At 34.1% G+C, this 22,136-nt stretch overlaps 1 protein-coding gene across 2 annotated transcripts in view; it reads right to left on the bottom strand.

Moving 5' to 3' along the window:
* Positions 1-22,136, bottom strand: part of SEMA3E (semaphorin 3E) — a 277,385-nt gene that overhangs the window by 53,578 nt on the left and 201,671 nt on the right. For both annotated transcript variants that reach the window (XM_007982335.3, XM_073009166.1), the window contains exon 5: positions 1,023-1,116. In XM_007982335.3, coding sequence (XP_007980526.2) covers positions 1,023-1,116 — 94 coding nt within the window. The remainder of the gene's footprint in view (positions 1-1,022; positions 1,117-22,136) is intronic.

Genomic DNA, 22,136 nt, shown 5'->3' with positions numbered 1-22,136 from the left:
TAGCATCTATATCAACTCTAAATCAAGTATAATATGGTTTAATCATCAGGAGAGAGTTTTAAGTTTTAATGGTTTATTTAGAATGTGAAGTCTCTACATCTTATTTTGTCCTTTCTCATTTTCTGCAAAGAAGATGACCTAATATTAGCATATAACTGTAAACATTATAAATGTGATAATAGAACCTTGCACATCTGCACCGTATGCACATCAGAACCTCTCAACACTGAGGGAAGAAAATCATTACCGTTAACACCTATGTTAGTGTTGGGGACTGCTCTTTTTAATTGCATGCTTAGGAGCTCATTCATCAGTTTTTATTGTCACAGTGCTGAAACAGTTTGCCAAGTTTGCAATTCCTAACCCCAAATAGTAGGAAAATATTACTCAGTTGTGTCTTAAGTGAGATTGTTTGGCACTTTGTCTAAATTGAATTGAATTGAACTCCAGATCCAACATTATCAACTCATGCCATTATTTCAACATGTACATTTAGTGATAGTTTGAGCAAGTCAACTTCTATAGTTTGCATTCTAGATTAACAGAAATTTAGATAAATACATTTCAGTTCTCAGAAGAGATGACTTTCTGCTGAATTCTACTAATAACAGAGAAAGATACCATAAAGAATATTAAAAGTTCTCTAAAGTCACAAAGTAATTGAAACATGAAGAGTTAACATATATATTAAAATAGTTTCGTTTTCTCTGGCAAAATTTTTATAAAGTCTTCATATAATTGCATTTTATAAGCATCAAATGATAGCAAATATGTGGGATATTAAATGACAATTTGTTTTCTCAGAGTGAGATACACATACTTTATAGCATCTGCACTTATTTTAGAGTCAAATTGCTCAGGTTAACATGGCTTGAAATTTAATATCATTGCTTCGAGCACCAGAAAATAGATATGACAAGGCATAGTATATAAAGAAATGCTGAAAGAATGTAACTGAAGTTGAAAAATACGTTTTAGAATCATTATGACTACCACCTGATGTCTGTGGCCATGATAATTACCAATTAAAGTGGAGATGAAGGAGGAGCTGGGGTCAAAAGGACATCTGCCCCTTCCTCTCTCAGATCTGGGTGATTCCAGGTGAAACAGAGGATCCTTGAAAGAAAACCAGAAAAATCATTATGAACATGTCTCCTCTAATAATCATTTAATTGCTTAGGTAAAACATATTAAACTTTGATTATTTATAAAGCATGTATTCTAAATAGGGCGCCAGTAGCATCAATTTATTTAGAGACAAACTGGGTTTTATAAATAAGCACATGGGTTTTACAGACCCATATGAGTTCTCTCACGCCTCTGAAAAGTATGCAGGTGATGAAAGAAAATAGCACTTTTTAAATCGTTTTATGAGACTGTATTATTTATTCTGAGATGTGTCAATTAAATATTTGAAAGGAATTGAAACTTGCTGGAAAAAGGTTAATGAAAAGGAGGTTCAGTGTTAAAAATGATAGTGGGCTTTTATTAAGCATATCAAGAATGCTGTTGTTGATTTTTTTAATAACTTAGACTTTTATTTTTGATATAAGGGGTACATGTGCAGGTTTGTTATATGGCCTTATTGTGTGATGCTGAAGTTTGGGGTATAAATTATCCCATTAGCCAGGTAGTGAGCATAGTATTGAATAGGTAGTTTGTCAGCCCTGTGTCTCGTCCTCTTATAGGAGTCTCCAGTCTCTATTATTGCCATCTTTATGTCTGTGTGTACCCAATATTTAGCTCTCACTTACAAGTGAGAACATGCAGCATTTGGTTTGCTGTTCCTGCCCTAATTCACTTGGGATAATGACCTCTACCTACATCGGTTTTGCTGAAAAGGACATGATTTCATTATTTTTTATGGCTTTGTAGTATTCCATGGTGTATAAATACCATATTTTCTTTATCCAATTTAGCATTAATGGGCACTTAGGTTGAATTTATGTCTTCACTGTTGTGAATAATTCTGCAATGAACATAAGAGTTAGTTAGTAGAGGAGCTCAAAATATTTCAAACACACATTGCCTTTTTGATAGAGTGATTCATTTTCCTTTGGATATTTACCCAGTAATTGGGATTGCAGGTCAAATGGTAATTCTGTTTTATTTGGGAAATCTCTAAACTTCTTTCCACAGTTGCTGAACTAATTTATACTGCTTCTAAGAGTGTATAAGCTTTCTCTTTTCTCCACAGCCTCTCTGGCATCTGTTATTTTTGACTTTTTAATAATAGCCACCCTGACTGGTGTGAGATGATATCTCACTGTGGTTTTGATTTTCATTTCCATGATGATTAGTGATATGGAGCATTTTTTCTATGTTTGTTGGCCTCCTGTATGTCTTCTTTTGAGAGGTACCTGTTTGTATCCTTCATCCACTCTTAAATGGGGTTATCGTGATTAAAGCCCTCAACAAACTAGGCATTGAAGGAACACTTGTCAAAATAATGAGTCATATATGACAAACTCACAAACATCATACTGAATGGACAAAAGCTGGAAGCATTCCCCTTAAGAACAAGAAAAAGACAAGGATGCTTACTCTCACTACTCCTATTTAGCATAGCACTGGAAGTCTTAGCAATAGCAATCAAGCATCAAAACAGAAAAAGAAGTCAAACGATCTCTCTTCATTGACTGATTCTATACCTAGAAAATCCTAACGACTCTGCTGAAAGGCTCCTAGAACAGATAGATGATTTCAGTAAAGTTTCAAGACACAAAATCGATGTCTAAAAATCAGCAAAATTTCTCTACACATATAGCATTCAAGCACAGAGCCAAATTAAGAAAACAATCTAATTTAAAATACCCACACACAATAAAACCAGAATATCTAGAAATACATCTAACCAAGGAGGTGAAAAATCTCTACAAGGTGAAAGATCTCTATAAGGAGACACTGCTGCAGAAAATCATAGATGATACAAACAAATGGAAAAACATTCCATTCAGATGGATTGGAAGTATCAATATGGTTAATATGGCCATATTGCCCAAAGCAATCTACAGATTCATTGCTATCCCTATCAAACTATCAACATCATTTTTCACAGAATTAGAAGAAAACTATTCTAAAATTCATATGAAACCAAAAAAAGAGCCTGAATAGCCAAAGTAATGCTAAGCAAACAACAACAACAACAAAGAAAAGCTGGAGGCATCACATTACGTAACTTCAAACTATAGTACAAGACTACAGTAACTATAACAGCATGGTATTGGTACAAAAGCAGACACATAGAGCAATGAAATGAAATAGAAAACCAAGAAATAAAGCTGCATATCTACAGCCATCTGATCTCTGATAAAGTTGACAAAAATAAGCAATGAGGAAAGGACTCCCTATTCAATAAACGGCACTGGGATTGCTGGCTAGCCATATGCAGAAGAATGAAATTGGGCCCCTACCTTTCACCATATACAAAAATTCACTCAATATGGATTAAAGATTTAAATGTGAGATCTCTAACTATAAGAATCCTAGATGAAAACCTAGGAAATACTCTTCTTGATATTAGCCTTGGCAAAGAGTTTTTGACTTAGTCCTCAAAAGCAATTGCAACAAAAGCAAAAACTGACAAGTGGCACCTAGTTAAAGAGTTTCTGCACAGCGGGAACTATCAACAGAGTGAACAGATAACCTACAGAATGCGAGAAAATATTTGCCAGCTATCATCCAACAAAAGTTTAATATCCAATGTGTATAAGGAACTTAAAAAGTGTTATTGATTTTTTTAGCAGTTTGGAAAAGAAAAACAAAACTTACTCTCAATAAGTTGGAATATTTATTTTCATTTTTATTCTTCATCACATAGTATTTGTATAAACATTCAATGTTTAATAATTAATAGAGTAATTAATGCATAAGTACTGTAAATATTTATCAACAAAGGCCATATGTACACTATTTCAATTTTAATATAAGGCTTCACACAGATAAGACAATGAAAATTAATATTTTCATGAAAAACTACTCTATTGGCTCCTATTTCAAGCATATAACCATAGAACTTGTCCCTTAATGTTTCCAGGTTTCAAAATTCTTATAAAAGGTTGTTTTGTATAATTAATCTCCATTAAGTGTATTATAAGTGGCTTGAGTAAAAAAAGTAGTTTAGAAAAGTGACAATAAAAGTCACTTTTGACAATATTTCAATTTTGACAATATTGAAAAACCTGTAGAAAAAAATAATTTAAAATAGAACATCATGATATTGCTCAATTTGACAACTATGTACAGCCCTGTTCATCTGTGAACCACGAACCTATAAACAATCTTAAAAGTCCTGTGTAACCTCTGAGAGTTGAGGGCACTTCTCTCAAACTTGATCTTAACTTTGCTAGTCACCTGATTTACCCACATTATCTGTTCTGTCTTTGTCTTGCTATTCTTATTTAGCACCCTTTTCTCTTTCTCTGTGATATCCTAAAATTACCTCCTGATCCTGCCATTTCGAAACCTTTTCAGTAAATGTTGAGTTCACCCAACCACTATTACCATCCAGTCTTATCCTTGGATTTAAAACATAGCCTAGTGCCGGGCACGGTGGCTCACGTCTGTAATCCCAGCACTTTGGGAGGCCGAGGCAGGCAGATCATCTGAGGTCGGGAGTTCGAGACCAGCTTGACCAAAATGGAGAAACCCTGTCTCTACTAAAAATACAAAATTAGCCAGACGTGGTGGTGCATGCCTGTAATTCCAGCTACTTGGGAGGCTGAGACAGGAAAATTGCTTGAACCTGGGAGGTGGAAGTTGCGGTGAGCCAAGATCGCGCCATTGCACTCCAGCCTGGGCAACAAGAGTGAAACTCCATCTCAAAAATAAATAAATTTTTAAAAAAATAATAAAACATAGCCTATAGAACAAATGTGGCCTCCTGACCCAGAGGTGTGGCTAAACTTATATTCTAAGCCAAAACAGTTTTACCTACATAGCTACTCTACACCAATTTGAAGAAAGCAGGAATGACAGTAGAGAGATGTTTTGTGTTGACTTCCTGCAGATGACAGTTTGCAATGACATGAGAATACGTTTGTCCAAATGAGAAAAAATTATAGATCTGCCCAGTTAACACTTTTGCTGAAGAAGTTTCACCAAAATTTGCAAAAGAGACCCACATCATTTCATGGAGGAGGAAATGACCAAGTATATGAATATAATACTTGTTTGCCCCTTCAGTCATTGCCACTTTATAAAATATAGACAATAGATCAGGAATATACATATTATATTTGTTCTACTATAGTCAAACATCAGCGTCATGGAAAGCTGACAGTGATACTGGGTTGCTTTCAAAAATCAACATTTTTCTATAGCTTATTTCCGCTTTGGATGTTTAATGACTGATGAGGTTATTTTATCTAATGGATATAATTAGACACATTATATACTAAAATTGAAACTGCAAGAACAATACAAGTACATTGCATATTTATTCAAATAATTTTAATACATTCGTTTAAGCTGTCAAATGGGTGAAGCAAATAGAACATGAAAACTGAAAGAATTTTAAGATCAAGAGAATCCCAGAGTTTGCAGAACTGCAGGCATAGATGAATAAAATGCAGTCACAATTTCATAGAAAAGTTACAGGTTTTCATGACTAGAAATCATAATATAGGTTCTTGAGGCTATACTTGACTAGTGAATTTCAGCATGTGACTGTGGTTTTAAGTATCTTACATACCAGTGTGTTCAACTTTCAAAGGAAATTGACTGAGTCGACAAGAAACTATATGCACCAAGAAATCTGCCATGCTAACATTTTGAAAACAATAAAATGGCACACAGAATCATCCTGAAATTTTTAGTTATGCAAGAGACACAAATCTGTGCAATATGTAAATCTACCTTAGTCTGTGAAAAGATATATTCTTTCATAAAAATCTCAAGCTTGACAATGAGCATACTTGAGCCTTGAATATTGAATGCACATGCATTCTCAGAGATGTATGGCTCAGGTCAAAACTCAGATGTACCTTGACTAAACCCTCCTTTCTTACTTTTCTCCAGAAGACTTCAAATACCTACTTCACATTTATTTGATTAATGGCTAAAACTAAGTCAACAAGTAATTATTTTAAAATAATAAACAGGTTAAATTAAACTCTTCTGGTTTTCTTTCTGCATCACTATGAAGAACTTACATTTTTAATACCTCAAAGGATAGACATAGCTATCATTTCACTTTTTTTTTTTTTTTTTTTTTTGAGATGGAGTCTCACTCTGTCGCCCAGGCTGGAGTTCAGTGGTGCAATCTCGGCTCACTGCAAGCTCTGCTTCCCGGTTTCATGACATTCTCCTGCCTCAGCCTCCCGAATAGCTGGGACTACAGGTGCCCGCCACCACGCCTGGCTAATTTTTTGTATTTTTAGTAGAGATGGGGTTTCACCGTGTTAGCCAGGATGGTCTCGATCTCCTGACCACCTGCCTCGGCCTCCCAAAGTGCTGGGATCACAGGCATGAGCCACTGCACCCGGCATCGATTTTCAAAATAGAGTACAGTGTATACTGCTCAGGTGATGGGTGCATCAAAATCTCACAGATCACCATTAATAACTTACTCATGCAACCAAATCCACCCAATAACCTGTGGAAAAATAAAATAAAAATACAAAAAATAAAATGCATGTTTTCTGCAGATTATAATTTATTAGCCTATTTTCTTTTTTTTTTAATAATGTAAGCTATTGGAACATCATTGCAGTAGGAAAGTACCATTCTCCTTATATAAAAAGAGAAGAAAGGTCCACATCTTTGGAGGATACATTCATTGTATCAGTGCATACCAATAGATGGTTAATAATGCTCCAGGAGTCAAATAACACAAAAAGAGTAGACAATGTCAAATTAGATTGTAGACTGGGGTACTTCTGAAGTTTGAAGAATATTGTAATGTGTATTTTGAAGACTATAATATTTGTAACGAAATAATGAAGAGGTGCTTTGAACACATGAAAGCACTGTAATTCCTCTGTCTAATCACTTTGCACAGGTATTCTTCGACCCTGTCCTGAAACTTGATTGTTAGATCAACATTTAAACTACTACAGTGTGATGTCATTACATACCACAGAGAGCTCCATTTGAAAAGGTCATTTAATTGGAGATAATATGAATACTAAAAGTATATTTCTGGCCTACTCAAACCTTTCCATCATGTCTTCTAAAATCCTTCTTTCTTGGTAATTAAATCCCTAACAATACACTTAATTTGCAAGAAGCTTCCAAAATCTCTTTACTTTAATTGAATAATTGTTTCCATAATAGGCATAATAATGGAGCCTCAAAGATGTCATTGTCATAATCCTGAAACCTGTGAATATGTTACCTTACATGGCAAAAGGGACTTTACACATGTGATCAAGTGAAAGACCTTGAGGAGGGAAGACTACCCTGACTTATCCAGGTAGACCCAGTATAATCACATGGGTCCTTAAGAGAGAAGATGTGTTGATAAAAGCAGAGAGCCAACCGGGATGACGCAGTGGGAGAAAAACTAGATCCAGAAATGCTTGCTTTGAAGACGGAGGAATGGGGCCATGATCAACAGAGATGCCTACTCAGGAGGTGCTGTCAACCTCTACCCCATGTGGGAGGATGGCTGGATCCAGTCTCCAGTGACAATGTAGCTGATCTACATGACAAGTATGGTGAATCTATCCCCTGAAGGAGGGTGGATGTGACTGCTTGCATTTTAGGAGTACCTGTCATTGGTAATATGGATCAGTGCTCCATCCAGATATAGTGGAGGGGTCTTCAACTGTAACAATACTTTTTTTTTTTTTTTTTCTGAGACGGAGTCTCTCTCTGTCGCCCAGGCTGGAGCACAGTGGCCGGATCTCGGCTCACTGCAAGCTCCGCCTCCCGGGTTCACGCCATTCTCCTGCCTCAGCCTCCCGAGTAGCTGGGACTACAGGCGCCCGCCACCTCGCCCGGCTAGTTTTTTGTATTTTTTTTAGTAGAGACGGGGTTTCACCGTGTTAGCCAGGATGGTCTCGATCTCCTGACCTCGTGATCCGCCCGTCTCGGCCTCCCAAAGTGCTGGGATTACAGGCTTGAGCCACCGCGCCCGGCCTGTATCAATACTTTTTTAAAGCTCTGGAACTTTGACCTCTATGGGTTACTAGTTATTAATGAGCTGCTGCAGAGGTGTCTCTTTCTTTTACTTTCTTGAATGTTAAACATTATACTATTCAATATTTGAAAAAAAAAAATAATGTTTTCTGTATGCCAGAAACTAAGCCTGGAACTAGAAACACAGCAATAAACAAAGCCCCAACCCATTGTTCTATTTTCTTCATAAAACTACCCAAAACATACTTTTCTGTCCTATTTTTACTGTGTCTTTCTTCAATATTTGACACTGTTACCTGCTTTCTGGCACTTATTTATTTTGCTTCTTTACCACTTATCACCTTGATTTAAACACCAGCCTCCTGAAGTCTCTGAGTCCCAGCCATCAATTCTGTACTCTGCCACAAAGAGTTGTTTCTGAATTGTGAATTTTTTCTCATCATTCCTCAGGTTAAAAGTCATTCATTGACTACCCATAGCCTCCAGAATAAAGTATTACATCCCTATAATTTTATATAAGGGATTTTATATGTACTTAGGTAATTATGCACATTTTTATCTCTTAAATGCTTCTTTTATAGTCTGCGTATCAGTCATTCTGAACTTCTCATGCTTAGATGTCATTCTGAATATCTCTTGCTGGGACCTAAACAAGTCAGATCTAAATAAAATAAGGAGTTTCTGCACAGCAAGAACAACTATCAACAGAGTATGGACAACCTGCAGAATGGGAGAAAATGTTCACAATCTATGCATCCAACAAAGGTTTAATATTCAAAATCTATAAGGAACTTAATTCAAAAGCAAAAAACAACCCCATTAAAAAGTGGGCAAAAGACATGAACAAATGCTTCTCAAAAGAAGACATACAAGTAGCCAACAACCATATGAAAAAATGCTCCACATCACTAATCATCAGAGAAATGCAAATCAAAACCACAATGAGATACCATCTCACACCATCAGAATGGCTATTATTAAAAAGTCAATAAATAATAGGTGCTGGTGAGGTTGCAGAGAAAAGGGAACACATATGCTGCCAGTAGTAATTTGTTTAAATTAGTTCAGCCACTGTAGAAATCAGTTTAAAGATTTCTCAAAAAACTTAAAACAGAATTACCATTCAACCCAGCAATCCCGTTACTGGGTATATGCCTAAAGGAAAATAAATCATTCTACCAATAAGACACATGCATTTGTATGTTCATTGCAGCTTTATTCACCATAGCAAAGACATGGAATCAACATAGGTGCCCATCAACAGTGAATTGGATACAGAAAATGTGATACATATACATCATGGAATACCACGCAGTCATAAAAAGAATAGAATAATTCCTTAGCAGCAACATGAACGCAGCTAGAGGCCATTGTCCTAAGCAAATTAATGTAAGAACAGAAAACCAAATGTCACGTGTTCTCACTTATAGAACATACTCAACAATAGACATTGAGAATCACTAGGGGGAGTGAGGAAGTCAAGGGTTGAAAACCTAACCCTTGGGGACTATTCTCAGTACCTGAGTGACGAGATTAATCAGACCCAAAATCCCAGTACATATACACATGTAACAAACCTGCATATGTACTCCGTACTCCAAAACAAAAGCTGAAATTATTAAAAACATACAAACACATTGTTGCAGATAGGTATGTTTACTTTAGAGCACACGTAAAAATTATTATGCTATGTTGTACATGCTTCTTTGGGACTGCCTCGATAGTAAAATCATGCTTCTATTTTTTTCTATAGTTTGATTGCCATTGGCTTTAGTAAAACTGATTAGATTGGTAGAACAACTAAGGGAAGAATAGACACATTCTTAATTTCTTCAGATGCCCAATAAAGATAATACATTATTGTATTAATCTATACTCTTATAATTTATGATGGACTCTTGCTAGGATTAATAAAGTTTCTGTTTAACATAACATAGTGTGACATGACACTTATTAAAAAATGAAATCAAAGATTGAAATATAAAAATGATTTATTATTTTATCCCCAAAGACCTTGTTAGTGACAGCATGTAATTTGAAGGTAATGTGGAGATGAAATAAGGAGGTACAATAATTTGCTACTTAAGGATGCCCTTTTCCCACATGACTTTTCTTTTCTTTCTTTCTTTTTCTTTCCTTCTCTTTCTTTCTTTCTTTCTCTTTCTTTCTTTCTTTCTTTCTTTCTTTCTTTCTTTCTTTCTTTCTTTCTTTCTTTCTTTCTTTCTTTCTTTCTTTCTTTCTTTCTTTCTTTCTCTTTCTCTTTCTTTCTTTCTTTCTTTCTTTCTTTCTTTTTCTCTATTTCTTTTCTTTCTTTTTCTTCAATACTGAATAGAGAGCAAAACCTGAGTTTTTCATTTTCATCAAATTACTGACTTGACGGTAGTTTTTAATAATTTCATTGATGTTTTGTTCCATGGTTTTAGAGCCGAGGGTTTCTTTCCCTTGTGAAGCTACACATGACAGATAAATTGATCCAATTTATCTTAATTCCTCAGGTCTCAATACAATATTTTTGCAATTTTATGCAACTGAGATGTGGAAATTTTTTTAAAGCAGAAAAAAAGAAGAAAACTTACCATAGACTGGATAGTACTAACATTGTGATGGAAAGCAGGCAGTTTTCAAACTTTTATTGATTTGCTTTGCATAGATCAAGCTAATTTCAGTATTAGCTATATATTCCAGAAGGACGCTTCTCACATTATTTTGAGAGTTCATTGTGGTCTTAAACACAGTGCTTCATGTATTGCACAACCCAATAAAATACTAAAAAGACAGTGATAAAATTCTCTTCCATAAAGTAGAATTCAGTAACCAAACGAACTGGAAAACTTGAGCCATGATGACATTGTCAGTGACCCCAAAGCAATCGCCTTTATGGTTCAAGCAATGTGTAATGTTGGTGTTTAACCCTATTGAAAATGTTGGTCACGACTTACACTGGCTTTCTATTATCTCTGTTTTAACAGCTGGAATTTCTGCCTGAGTAGTGTGTTTTAAATTTACAAGGCATTCCCAGTATTAACATGTGGGCTGCATTTTCTTTTTCAATGTGATATGGAGAAATTTTTCAATGGCTCCTCTTGTGCTTGAAAGTAACCGCTAATGTGGGCAGATACATGTGTTTGTCAGAAAAAAAATGTCTCTAAAATATAAATGGTAGATATCTCCAGGGGAGTTTTCCTTTTTGGGCCTTGAGGGATGCCCTCAGAACCCAGAATGTCTGCTGTAAGCTCTTTTCAATAGGTGTGAGTCATTGCACAGCAGGTGCCACATGTGATGCCAACTCAATAAAATGAGAGTTTCCATTTGTAAATCAGCTTCATGAACTAATACTCTTTTGCTTGTCCTCAGTGCCACTGGATATTCTGAAATATGTTGAAAGACAACTAGAATATTGTAAGTACTATGGGACAAAACAAATAATCATTTATTTTATTTGGTATTTCTAGTGATTAGAGAAAAATAGTAAAATACACAGTGTTCATTACATATATTTCTGTCAACAATGGAAAATAGGTGAAAGAGCAGTATTGTTACACCATGTCTCAAATAAACATAATATGCAGTTTAATTCTTTAAATAATAGCTACATGATAATGTGTATTACAAATTAATTTTCAATGTGATTCACTTTACCATTTCTTTTTTTGTTTCTCCTGCCAAGCAATAAAAACATTTAGTAAAGGATATTTGAAACCTTCCCAAAGACTAAATAAACAAGTAGAAAAAATGCAAAACAAGAGTAAAATAGCAAGTAAATATTTTGACTTTAAGGCTAATAGTTTTGCATTTTAATTGCTTTTTAACATTTTTTCTCTAAAAAAAAGTAATATATTTGTATAATACTTTAAAATTTATGAAATACGTTTGCATGTATTTGTCTAGTTTCATCCTCACAGTGAACCTGTTAAGTAAACAGGGTCAATAATATTTCCCACAAATATTATTTTCTTTTTAGAGGTGAGGAATCAGAGGCAGGGTGAGGCTTGGCAAGGCTCAGTGTATTCTAACTAACAATTCCATATTCATTTACTGTTTTACCCACTTTACTTGTCACTGTAATTGGAGACGGGTATATGTGTTTATGTTGTTAGGTGTGGTTGAGTGTCATTTATAAGGTACTTAATGCATAATCAAGGCCCAAAAATATGTATTAAGATTTTTTTTTAAAAAAATCTATTTTATAATTAATTAAATTGCAGTTTCAAAGGTTTGTAAGTCCTTTAATATCATTGGAATAGCTGGCAGATGTTATTAACATTTTTTAACAATTCAGCACATAAATATAATACACTTAAGTAAAATCAATTGTCTTATTCCTAGAACTTTTAATAAATATTTGCTTAAAGCTATATTTGAAGGCAAAATTCTGTTTTCCCTTCCTTTGTGTATCCTCTAATCATTATGTCAGGATTCCATTCTCTTCCTCATCCGAAGTGACCTAACTTTATGCCAATATTAGAACTCCCACACTCACCCTCTCAAACTCTTAAATTTCACACTGACAGCTCTGCCTTCTGGCTATGTATGCCAGGGTGTCCCAGAGTATTTGAAGCAAATATCCTTCAAACCTTATGATTTTTTCTGAAGCCTGCTTTCACTGGAGAAACGTCATCCTTTGCTGCCTATGTCATCCTCACCAACTTTTCAAATATAATCATGTCAGTCTCCTTTTCAAAAACCCTGCAGTGCTTCTGTTTTTGAATGAAGTCTAACCTCAAGAATGGGCAGTTCAGGGCCTTCACAGTTTGCCCTCAGGCTTTGTCCCTTCCCCCACCCTCATCCAATCGACACTCCTGCACAAGTGACTTTCTTTAAAGTTGCATGCATGATAATATCTATAGCTGTTTGATTATTGGGGAAAGTTTTTTGTTTATTCGTTTGTTTTCCTACAACACTAACTCCTACTTATCCAAAAGAAAATGCTGTTTAATTTGCTGGAAAAAAAAGAAAAAGAAAAAAATGACTTCACTGATATTCTCTAAGAAATCTCCAATCAAAATTTCTCCCATGGATGATATGCTGTATATCTCTTGTAGCATTACTTACATTGCATTGTGATTATGTACTCATGGATAACTTAATAAACATTTAAGAAGCTTACTATGTTTCAAGCTTACTATGTTTCAGGTATTCAATCAATATTGAATATAGAAAGTTTGATGCATGCTAGTCTTTTTTAAACCCCATGAAAATTGAGAAAATAAACTCTTTAATTGTCAATTTAACATAGAAAAGCCAAAATGGGCCGGGTACGGTGGCTCATACCTGTAATCCCATCACTTTGGGAAGCCGAGGCGGGTGGATCACTTGAGGCCAGGAGTTCAGGACTAGACTGGCCAACATGATGAAAACCTGTCTCTACTTAAAATACAAAAATTAGCTGGGCATAGTGGTGCATGCCTGTAATGCCAGCTACTCAGGAGCCTGAGGCACGAGAATGACTTGAACCCAGGAGACGGAGGTTACAGTGAGCCGATATCCCGCCACTGCACTCCAGCCTGAGTGATGTTAAAAGAAAAAGAAAAAGAAAAGCCCAAATGAATACCATGGAATACTATGCAGCCATAAAAAGAATGAGTTCATGTCCTTTGCAGGGACGTGGATGAAGCTAGAAACCATCACCCTTAGCAAACTAACACAGGAACAGAAAACCAAACACCACACGTTCTCACTCATAAGTGGGAGTTGAACAATGAGAACACAAGGACACAGGGAGGGGAACGTGACACATCGGGGCCTGATGAGAGGTCGGGGTAAAGGGGAGGGAGAGCATTAGGACAAATACCTAATGGATGTGGAGCTTAAAACCTAGGTGACAGGTTATTAGGTGAAGCAAACCACCATGGCACCTGTATACCTATGTAACAAACCTGCACGTCTGCGCATGTATCCCAGAACTTAAAGTAAAATAAAAATAAAAAAAAGAGTGAAAAAATTGATGTAAAATCTTATCTTTGAAAATTAAAATGTTATATAAAACCAAAAGTTACTATGGCCAAGGAACAAATTTCAAAGACAAGTGGTCAAAGTTCATTGCACAAAATAACTGAGTGGAACAAAATTGAATAGGAAGTGGCCACATAGTCATTGCATGAAAACATTGATTATTAATGGTTGCCTATTGGAACTCTGAAATAAATTTTCACTGCGTTGCTAAAAAAAGGAAAGAAAGAAAGAAAGAAAGGAAAAGAAAAGAAAAGAAAAAAAAAAAAAGAAAAAGAAAAGCCCAAAATGAACAGGTTTCTGCTATTAATATATAATGTAGTAGGATATTTTTTCCTTCAGTATATTAACTATATTTTAATAGCTAATAACATTTTAATGGTTGATTTATATTTGATAAATAAATAATTTCAATGGCAGAAATAAAATAAAGTTTTGAGAAGGAATGTCTCTCTGCATCTGAAATGTAAAAATTAATTAATGTAAGTTTAAATTTCCTTGGAAAGTTAAATTTTTATTAGAAAAAATAAACATAAATTTAAAAATATATCTTAATTTGACCTGGAAATGCTAACAGGTAAGTTAAAAAATTAATACGATATGATTAAGGCTTATCATATTTGTTCTAGAAAGGTGGCACAATCTCAGCTCACTACAACCTCCCCCTCCCGGGTTCAAGCCATTCTCCTGCCTCAGCCTTTCGAGTCACTAGGATTACAGGCACACGCCACCATGCCCAGCTACTTTTTGTACTTTTAGTAGAGACTGGATTTTGCCATGTTGGCCAGGCTGGTCTCGAACTCCTGACCTCAAGTGATCCACCCACCTCAGCCTCCCCAGATGCTGGGGTTATAAGCATGAGTCACTGTAGCCAGCCCAAGCAAGTGGTATTAATGGGTAATTTCCAAATGACATTTTTGGCAATTGGTGTTAATAACTATCTATACTAAAGAGCATATAGGTGGCAAATTTGCAGGAAAATGTTCTAGCTCAATAACGTATAATAAATTAATGTGGCTGATTGTATTGTCCAGTATTGGCTATAACAACAGGTCTTTTATCCAATGTGCTCTTCTGTGCAGGTGCCGCCTGTTCACTCCCCAATTAATTGGTGACTTTTTTTTTTTTTTTGGAATGCTCCCTCTTGGAATCCAGCTACCATGTGAGAAGCTCAAAGCACTTGGAGGGGCCATGTGTAGGTTTTCTAATTCAAAGTTCCCATGCAGCGCAGCCTTTGAATCATCACAGCACAATTTCCAGACATATAAGTGAAGATGTCTCCAGATGATTCCAGTCTGCAGCCATTTGAATATTCTCAGCTGAAGCCCTAAAAATTGTGGATGAGAGACAAGTCACCTCCACCAGGCCCTGAATAAATCCCTGACCCACAGAATCCATTACTATTAAAAAATAGTTTTATACAACTGCATTTGAGGGTTTTTTTGGTGTGTGTGTGGCAAGAGAGCATGATTTAAATAGAAGAAATATTACTTATAGTTAGTCATTACTACTAACACGATTACTAATAAGTCAAATGAAGCGTTTACTATCAAAATAAGATAAATAAAAAGTTATAATAATGTCTGGGAGTGAAAGAATGTTGAAAGAGATGTTCTCACACTTTGCTAATAAAAGTGTGAAATGGTATAACCTGTGGAAAACAATTTAGCAATAACTGTCAAAGGTCTTAAGAGCATTATCACCTAAATGAAACAATGCATTGTCATTTTACTGGTAAGAGTCATTGAAATGAAAACACATATATAGAGATATATAGGTAGATACACACAATTGACACAAGTATAGAAAGTTACGCAATCATATATGCTTTTTCAGAGCACTAATTAGTGCCATGATTTTGAAGATTAATTTAGGGGTGCCTATTAATTTCAAAGACAGCCTGATCATTTTATCAAGAAATTCTCCTGATTAGAATCTATTCTAAACCAAGATAAATGCACAAGTGTTTATCTACCACATGTGTGTAATAGAAAAAAAGATATCCAACATAAATGTTGATCAATATAGAAAAAAATAATTTATAGTACAGTCATACATTGAATGCATAAATCTTATTTTAATTTTTCAAATCACCCAAGAAAACAATAATGTATTTCAGCAGGGTTTGGTGCGGGGGTCCAGGACAGTAGCTTCTGAAAACTTTTGCTATGCACTTTATATCTTTCTGAGTGTTTGGACTTTTGCAATTTTTGCATTGTACATATATTGAATTTTTAAACAAATAATTTTAACTACATTAATTTTTTTTTCACTTGAAAGACAACTCTGTAATGGGGCATTACACTAGTACCAAACTCACACACTTGTTGCAAAGATTATATGATGTGATCTGTGTTAAAAATGTCTTGTTCAAAGTAAGCGATTTTAAAAAATGATTGTCAGTTTTGGAAAAGAAAGAACATTAAAATGTACATGTAATATATATTTTTGGAGGTTGCTTCAGACTAATAGTTACAAAGAGAACTGGGTGTCTTATTGAGGTTTATATTTCACAGCGTGTTGCCAGTGAATCACCAATAAAAGTCACTCCTGGACTGACTGTTTACAACATTGACTCTTGCTCATATCCTAGAATTACTAACCGAAATTCTTCTTATCTTTATGACAAACTCCTAACTAAAATTTCTACAATCAAGTCAAAGTACAACAATCTTAACAATGCTTCCCAATTAGTTTAGAAGCATCTTTTAAATTAATAATTGGAAAAGCTTTCACATTCTGAACACTCACAAAAATGTCTACTCCATAAAAATATATCTCTAAATACTTGTAGAAATATTAGTACATTCTGCGTTCTACAAAAAAGCTTTCAGATTTTCCAAAATCTAAAATTTTGAAGTATAGATTCACAAAATTGTTAGAAGTGTTAAATGTGAATAGTTAATTGTAAATGAGGATACAAGACAAAGACGATACAACACTGAGCTAATAAGGATTTTATTTGAGGGTGTAGCTCAAAAGTTTGTATAGATCTATAGCTTATCAAAGTTAGATATAAGAACAGTTAAACACGTTTCACTGATAAAATATACAATGATCCCGATCAAATCTCATTATTTTGGTAAATAATATAATTTAATTTAAGAACATTTCATAGATTTTCTATTTCTATACTTTTTTTCTTTAAAATGATTATGAAGAAATTCATTAGAAACTATATTTTTCATATATTAGTTTGGTTCAAAATAATTGCAGTTTCACCATTACGATTTTCATGGCAAAAACTGCAAGCTACCTTTGCACCAACCTACTACTTACACATAAATTTTAAATTCTAGCAATACTTTTGAGAAACTTTCAGTCAAATGAACACCTAAATAATCTGGAATCAGCAATTCCAGATGGTTTCATATATTGCCCTTACCTAACAAAAACCTGCAAATTGACTCCCTGGAAAATAACTTAATTAATGTGATCAAAAAAATATTTCTCTTACAAAGAGGATGTTATAAAATAATATTGATAGTATTTTGGATTAAGTTCTTTTGCTCTGGGGACTGCCATTTTCAAATGCAACATAAAATAGGAGATCTAAATGCATTAATAAGCAGTATGCAATCTCAAAGCAAACTTTATTAGAGTCAATTAGAATTCATCCAATATCTTTTCAACTTATCAATACATTAACACAGCAAAACTAACTAGCATCTTACCTAATTTTATTTTCAATAGTAACAACCATATGCTTCTTGCTCTAAAAAATTAAACTCTGTATTCTACATACTTTTAAGATAAATGTGTACAATAAACCAAATTTACTTTTGTTCTTCCTGATGCCAATTACCATTTTGTGCCACACTTTGGCAGAATTGGCTAATTTGAGGATAGATTTATTTATCCTCAACTGTATTTCTTATGGACGTAATTCTAATAGCATTCTCTTACAAAAAATCTTTATCTAAAAATAAGTGTCGTTTTAGTCCATATTGTGTACATTTAACAAACTAAATGTTAGACCTTGAAAAAGTTCTATTCTTTTTCTCATTGAGGATGCCACTTTTGTTCATCTGTGTGACTCAGTTAATACAGGTAATGATGATTTTGCACAATAATATCCTAAACGACCTGTAGGCACATATTATCCAAAAGATGTTTGAGTTAACTGGCCATAAACTGTTCCTTACTTAATGAAGAAATTATTGAATTTTTGGCCTGGCGCAGTGGCTCACGCCTGTAATCCTGACACTTTGGGAGGCCGAGGCGGGCAGATCACCTGAGGTCAGGAGTTCGCGACCAGCCTGGCCAACATGGTGAAATCCTGTCTCTACTGAAAAAAATACAAAAACTAACTGGGTGTGGTGGCACAAGCCTGTAATCCCAGCTACCCAGGAGGCTGAGGCAGGAGAATCACTGGAACCCAGGAGGCAGAGGCTGCAGTGAGACGAGATCACGCCACTGCACTCCAGCCTGGAAGACAGAGCGAGCCTCCATCTCAGAAAGAAAGAAGGAAAGAAAAAAGAAAGAAAGAAAGAAAGAAAGAAAGAAAGAAAGAAAGAAAGAAAGAAAGAAAGAAAGAAAGAAAGAAAGAAACTATTGAATTTTTATTTATTCTTCAATATTTACACACTAAACCTCACCTGAATATTCTAACAAAAATATCAGATACTCTAAGTTAATGTAACATCTTTGTCTATAGTTGGTTAGCAATATTATTTATATCATTAGTCTTTCATGATGTAAAATCCCATGGTTAATATAATTAAACAACTTTATCTTCATGTACATTTTAATTTGTATCCTAATATTTTTCAAAATTATTAAATAAATGTTTTCCTTTCCCTCCATATATGTAATATGTCATTTTCTGTGTCTATTATAAAGTCAATATTCAACTTTAAAGTAGCAACAAGTTGAGCTCATGTTGGAGCCTTTCTTTGTATAGATTACGTTGATGTTAAATTATTTCATGATATGTTTATATCTTATGATTTAATTGTTTATGTGGGGATCATAATATCAATACTATATTTGGTAATCTGAAACTTTCAGCTGAAATATTTTTTCTTATCATATATGTCACTATTCAAAAGTTAGGCATTATGTTCTATGGTAGTTCTCTAACATGTGTGAGTGTGTGTGTGTACACACACATACATATACATACATAACATGTATGTTAAATATATACGATACAAATAAGTCTAAAAGGTCAGGCATAATAAGAAAATAAAAATGTTGTCTGATCTAATAAACTAGTAAGAAGAAAATGTCGGGGAGGAAGAATAGGAAGAGGAGAAGAATAGAAATAAAAATAAGAATGAGAATAACAATCAAGATGTTTTATAAAGAGAGTTAACTCAAGTGGCAGATAAGAAAGATGAAGTTTCTGGTTTGATTTTATAACCTTTCAAACTCAATTTCATTACTGGTAAAATATATATATACATATATATACACACACATATACTTATGTTTCTGTTACTGCTATCTTCTGTGACTACTATGAGAATCAGAGGAAGACATGAAGTAAAAGTCAACAAACTTCAGGAACTGGAAAATTTGAATACAGGATACAAGCAAGTATACAAAGAAAACTGATGTCTTACAAATCCAAGGGTTTGCAAGCAGATATTTTATATCAAATCCAACGGTGAGTAATGCTGATTTTACTCAGCATTATTTTCTTTTTGTTGTTGTTCTACAGTTAATTTTAAAACTTGTTCAATATTGTAAGAAGCCAATATGGTAAAAGAATGTACATCTATATGGGTGGTTGTATTAGTCCGTTTTTATGCTGCTGATAAAGACATACCTAAGACTAGGCAATTTACAAAATAAAGAGGTTTAATTTTAACATGGCTGAGGAAGCCTCACAATCATAGTGGAAGGCAAGGAGGAGTAAGTTACATCTTACATGGATGACAGCAAGCAAAAAGAGCTTGTGCAGGAAAACTCCCCGTTATAATAACTGTCAGATCTCGTGAGACTTACTCTCATGAGAACAGCATGGGAAAGACCCGCCCTCATGATTCAATTACCCCCCACTGGGTCCCAGTGGGAATTCAAGGTGAGATTTGGATCGGGAGACAGTCAAATCACATCAGTAGTATTTCAAAGCACTATGGATAAATGACAGATTCTTCCATAAATGTTGTTTGGATAACTGGATTGTCATCCAGGAAAAAAAAAAAAAGTTTGATTATCACTTCATGTCCTACAGCCTTGTAGTCAAATTTCATGTTGATCAACAATTTAAACATAAGATATAGGACTATTAAAGTAACTAAGAAACATTAAAAGTTCGTATAAAACCTTTGTGAGAAATGCCATTTTATAATAAAATAAGACACAAAATCTAGAAGACATTAAAAAATTGATAAATTGTGTGACTTAAAATTTTAAAGAAAAAAATCCTACATGAATAACATAAACATTTTTTCACTCAAAAAACAGAGGCTTTTTTCTTATTTTAAATATAAAAGTCAACGAAAGTTCAATTTTTAAAATGAACAAAGGAAAAGAACAGTCCAAAGAGAAGGAAACTCAAATGACTCTTAAAATGTAAAAAAAATACTCAATTTGAGCCATAATACGTGAAATGTAAATTAAAACAAACTGAGAAGCAGTACCACTCTTAGTCTTCTGACTGTAGTCTCAAATAACATTTTCCATTAAAATGAACCGGTGCTTCTTGGAGAAGTGGCTGACCTCAGACCTTGGTCCATAAATATGTAAGATGAGCTTAGAATCTTTTCATTCTTAGAAAGCAAGGAAACTATTAAAACTATTAGGATTACATCATAAAGACTTAGATATCAACTTGAAGAGACACCTACTGGGGAAAGATAGGACAACCTGTTCATAATAAGGATAATAACTGCAACAGATTGAAATAAGCCTAAACAAGCCTAGGAATATAAAAAAATTCAACGTTGGCAATATGTGCTGGAAATATTCTGTAAGGCCACATCAGAAAATGTCATATTATAATTAAATATCAAGTTTCGAGATTAAGAAAATAAATTCAGTATTTTAATTCTTTGAAAAAACAGCACAGGCAGTCTTCTTATGAATTTAATAATTTGGTATTGATTTTGATTCATTCACTTTAAAATCACCTGTGTTTTATTGTTTTAAGTCAAATTTAATGTGATAGAAAATTCATCACATATGGCTAGTCAATCCCTACCTGGGTCACCAAATTAACCTGACATTAAATTTATAATTCATGTAGAAAATGATAGAGCCTTCTATAATAAATTACTTAAGTAGCTTACCTGGAATCTCTTTATATAAACAAATTACACACTATTCAAAGCAGGCCCATATTTAAAAAGCAGAATAAAATAAAGTTTCATAGTAATGGACTTCATGGTCTAGATATCATAATTTCAATCACTTAATAAAATACCAAGAACTTTAATAAATGTGATTATGATTAGCTATTTTTTAACAGTTACGGACGGACCTTTACTATTATAGATATTTTAGGACAAATTTTATAGAAAACAATAGTAGTGATAAGCATTTATTCAGTGCAAACAGATAATTAGCTTGTGATATTACCTATGCAGTGCATGATAAGGCATAGCAAATCCAATTTGCATTTGGGTTACACCGTAACTGTCTCTTAGAAAAACATATATGCGATACATACTATAATTTAATATGACTAAATAATTATACATAATAAAAGTAGGCATTTATATATTTTAATATGTAAGATAAATAGGAGAATGTTAGAAATAAAATGAGTAAACATTTATGTATATACATTAATAAATTTAACTGAAGGATAGAGGTAATTATTTAGACATTTAGACACGGCAAGGAAAGAACCATCTTGACTCCAAGTTAACTTTAAGATATGGATTTTCTCTTCTGTGTCTTTCCTGTCCACCTTCTCTGGGTTTGACTGCTCTGCTGTTATTCTGACCACACAGAATGGAACAGGAATCAGAATTCTTTTTTTAGAACAAAGATGCTTTTTATAAAACCATGAATATCTACTTTTCATGGGAAGGAAGTCATAGTCTCATTTTAGTATGCAGATAGGCTTCGGAACAATTCCTCAGTTCTAAATCCCTTGTTCCCTTTTACTTGGATGCATTTGAAAACTCTTCAATCCTATGAGTGTTCCTATT

The sequence above is a fragment of the Chlorocebus sabaeus genome, chromosome 21 (assembly GCF_047675955.1).
Source record: "Chlorocebus sabaeus isolate Y175 chromosome 21, mChlSab1.0.hap1, whole genome shotgun sequence".
Classification (NCBI taxonomy): Eukaryota; Metazoa; Chordata; class Mammalia; order Primates; family Cercopithecidae; genus Chlorocebus; species Chlorocebus sabaeus.
Note: the sequence above shows the minus strand (reverse complement) of the source record. Positions and strands in the feature narration are given on the sequence as shown.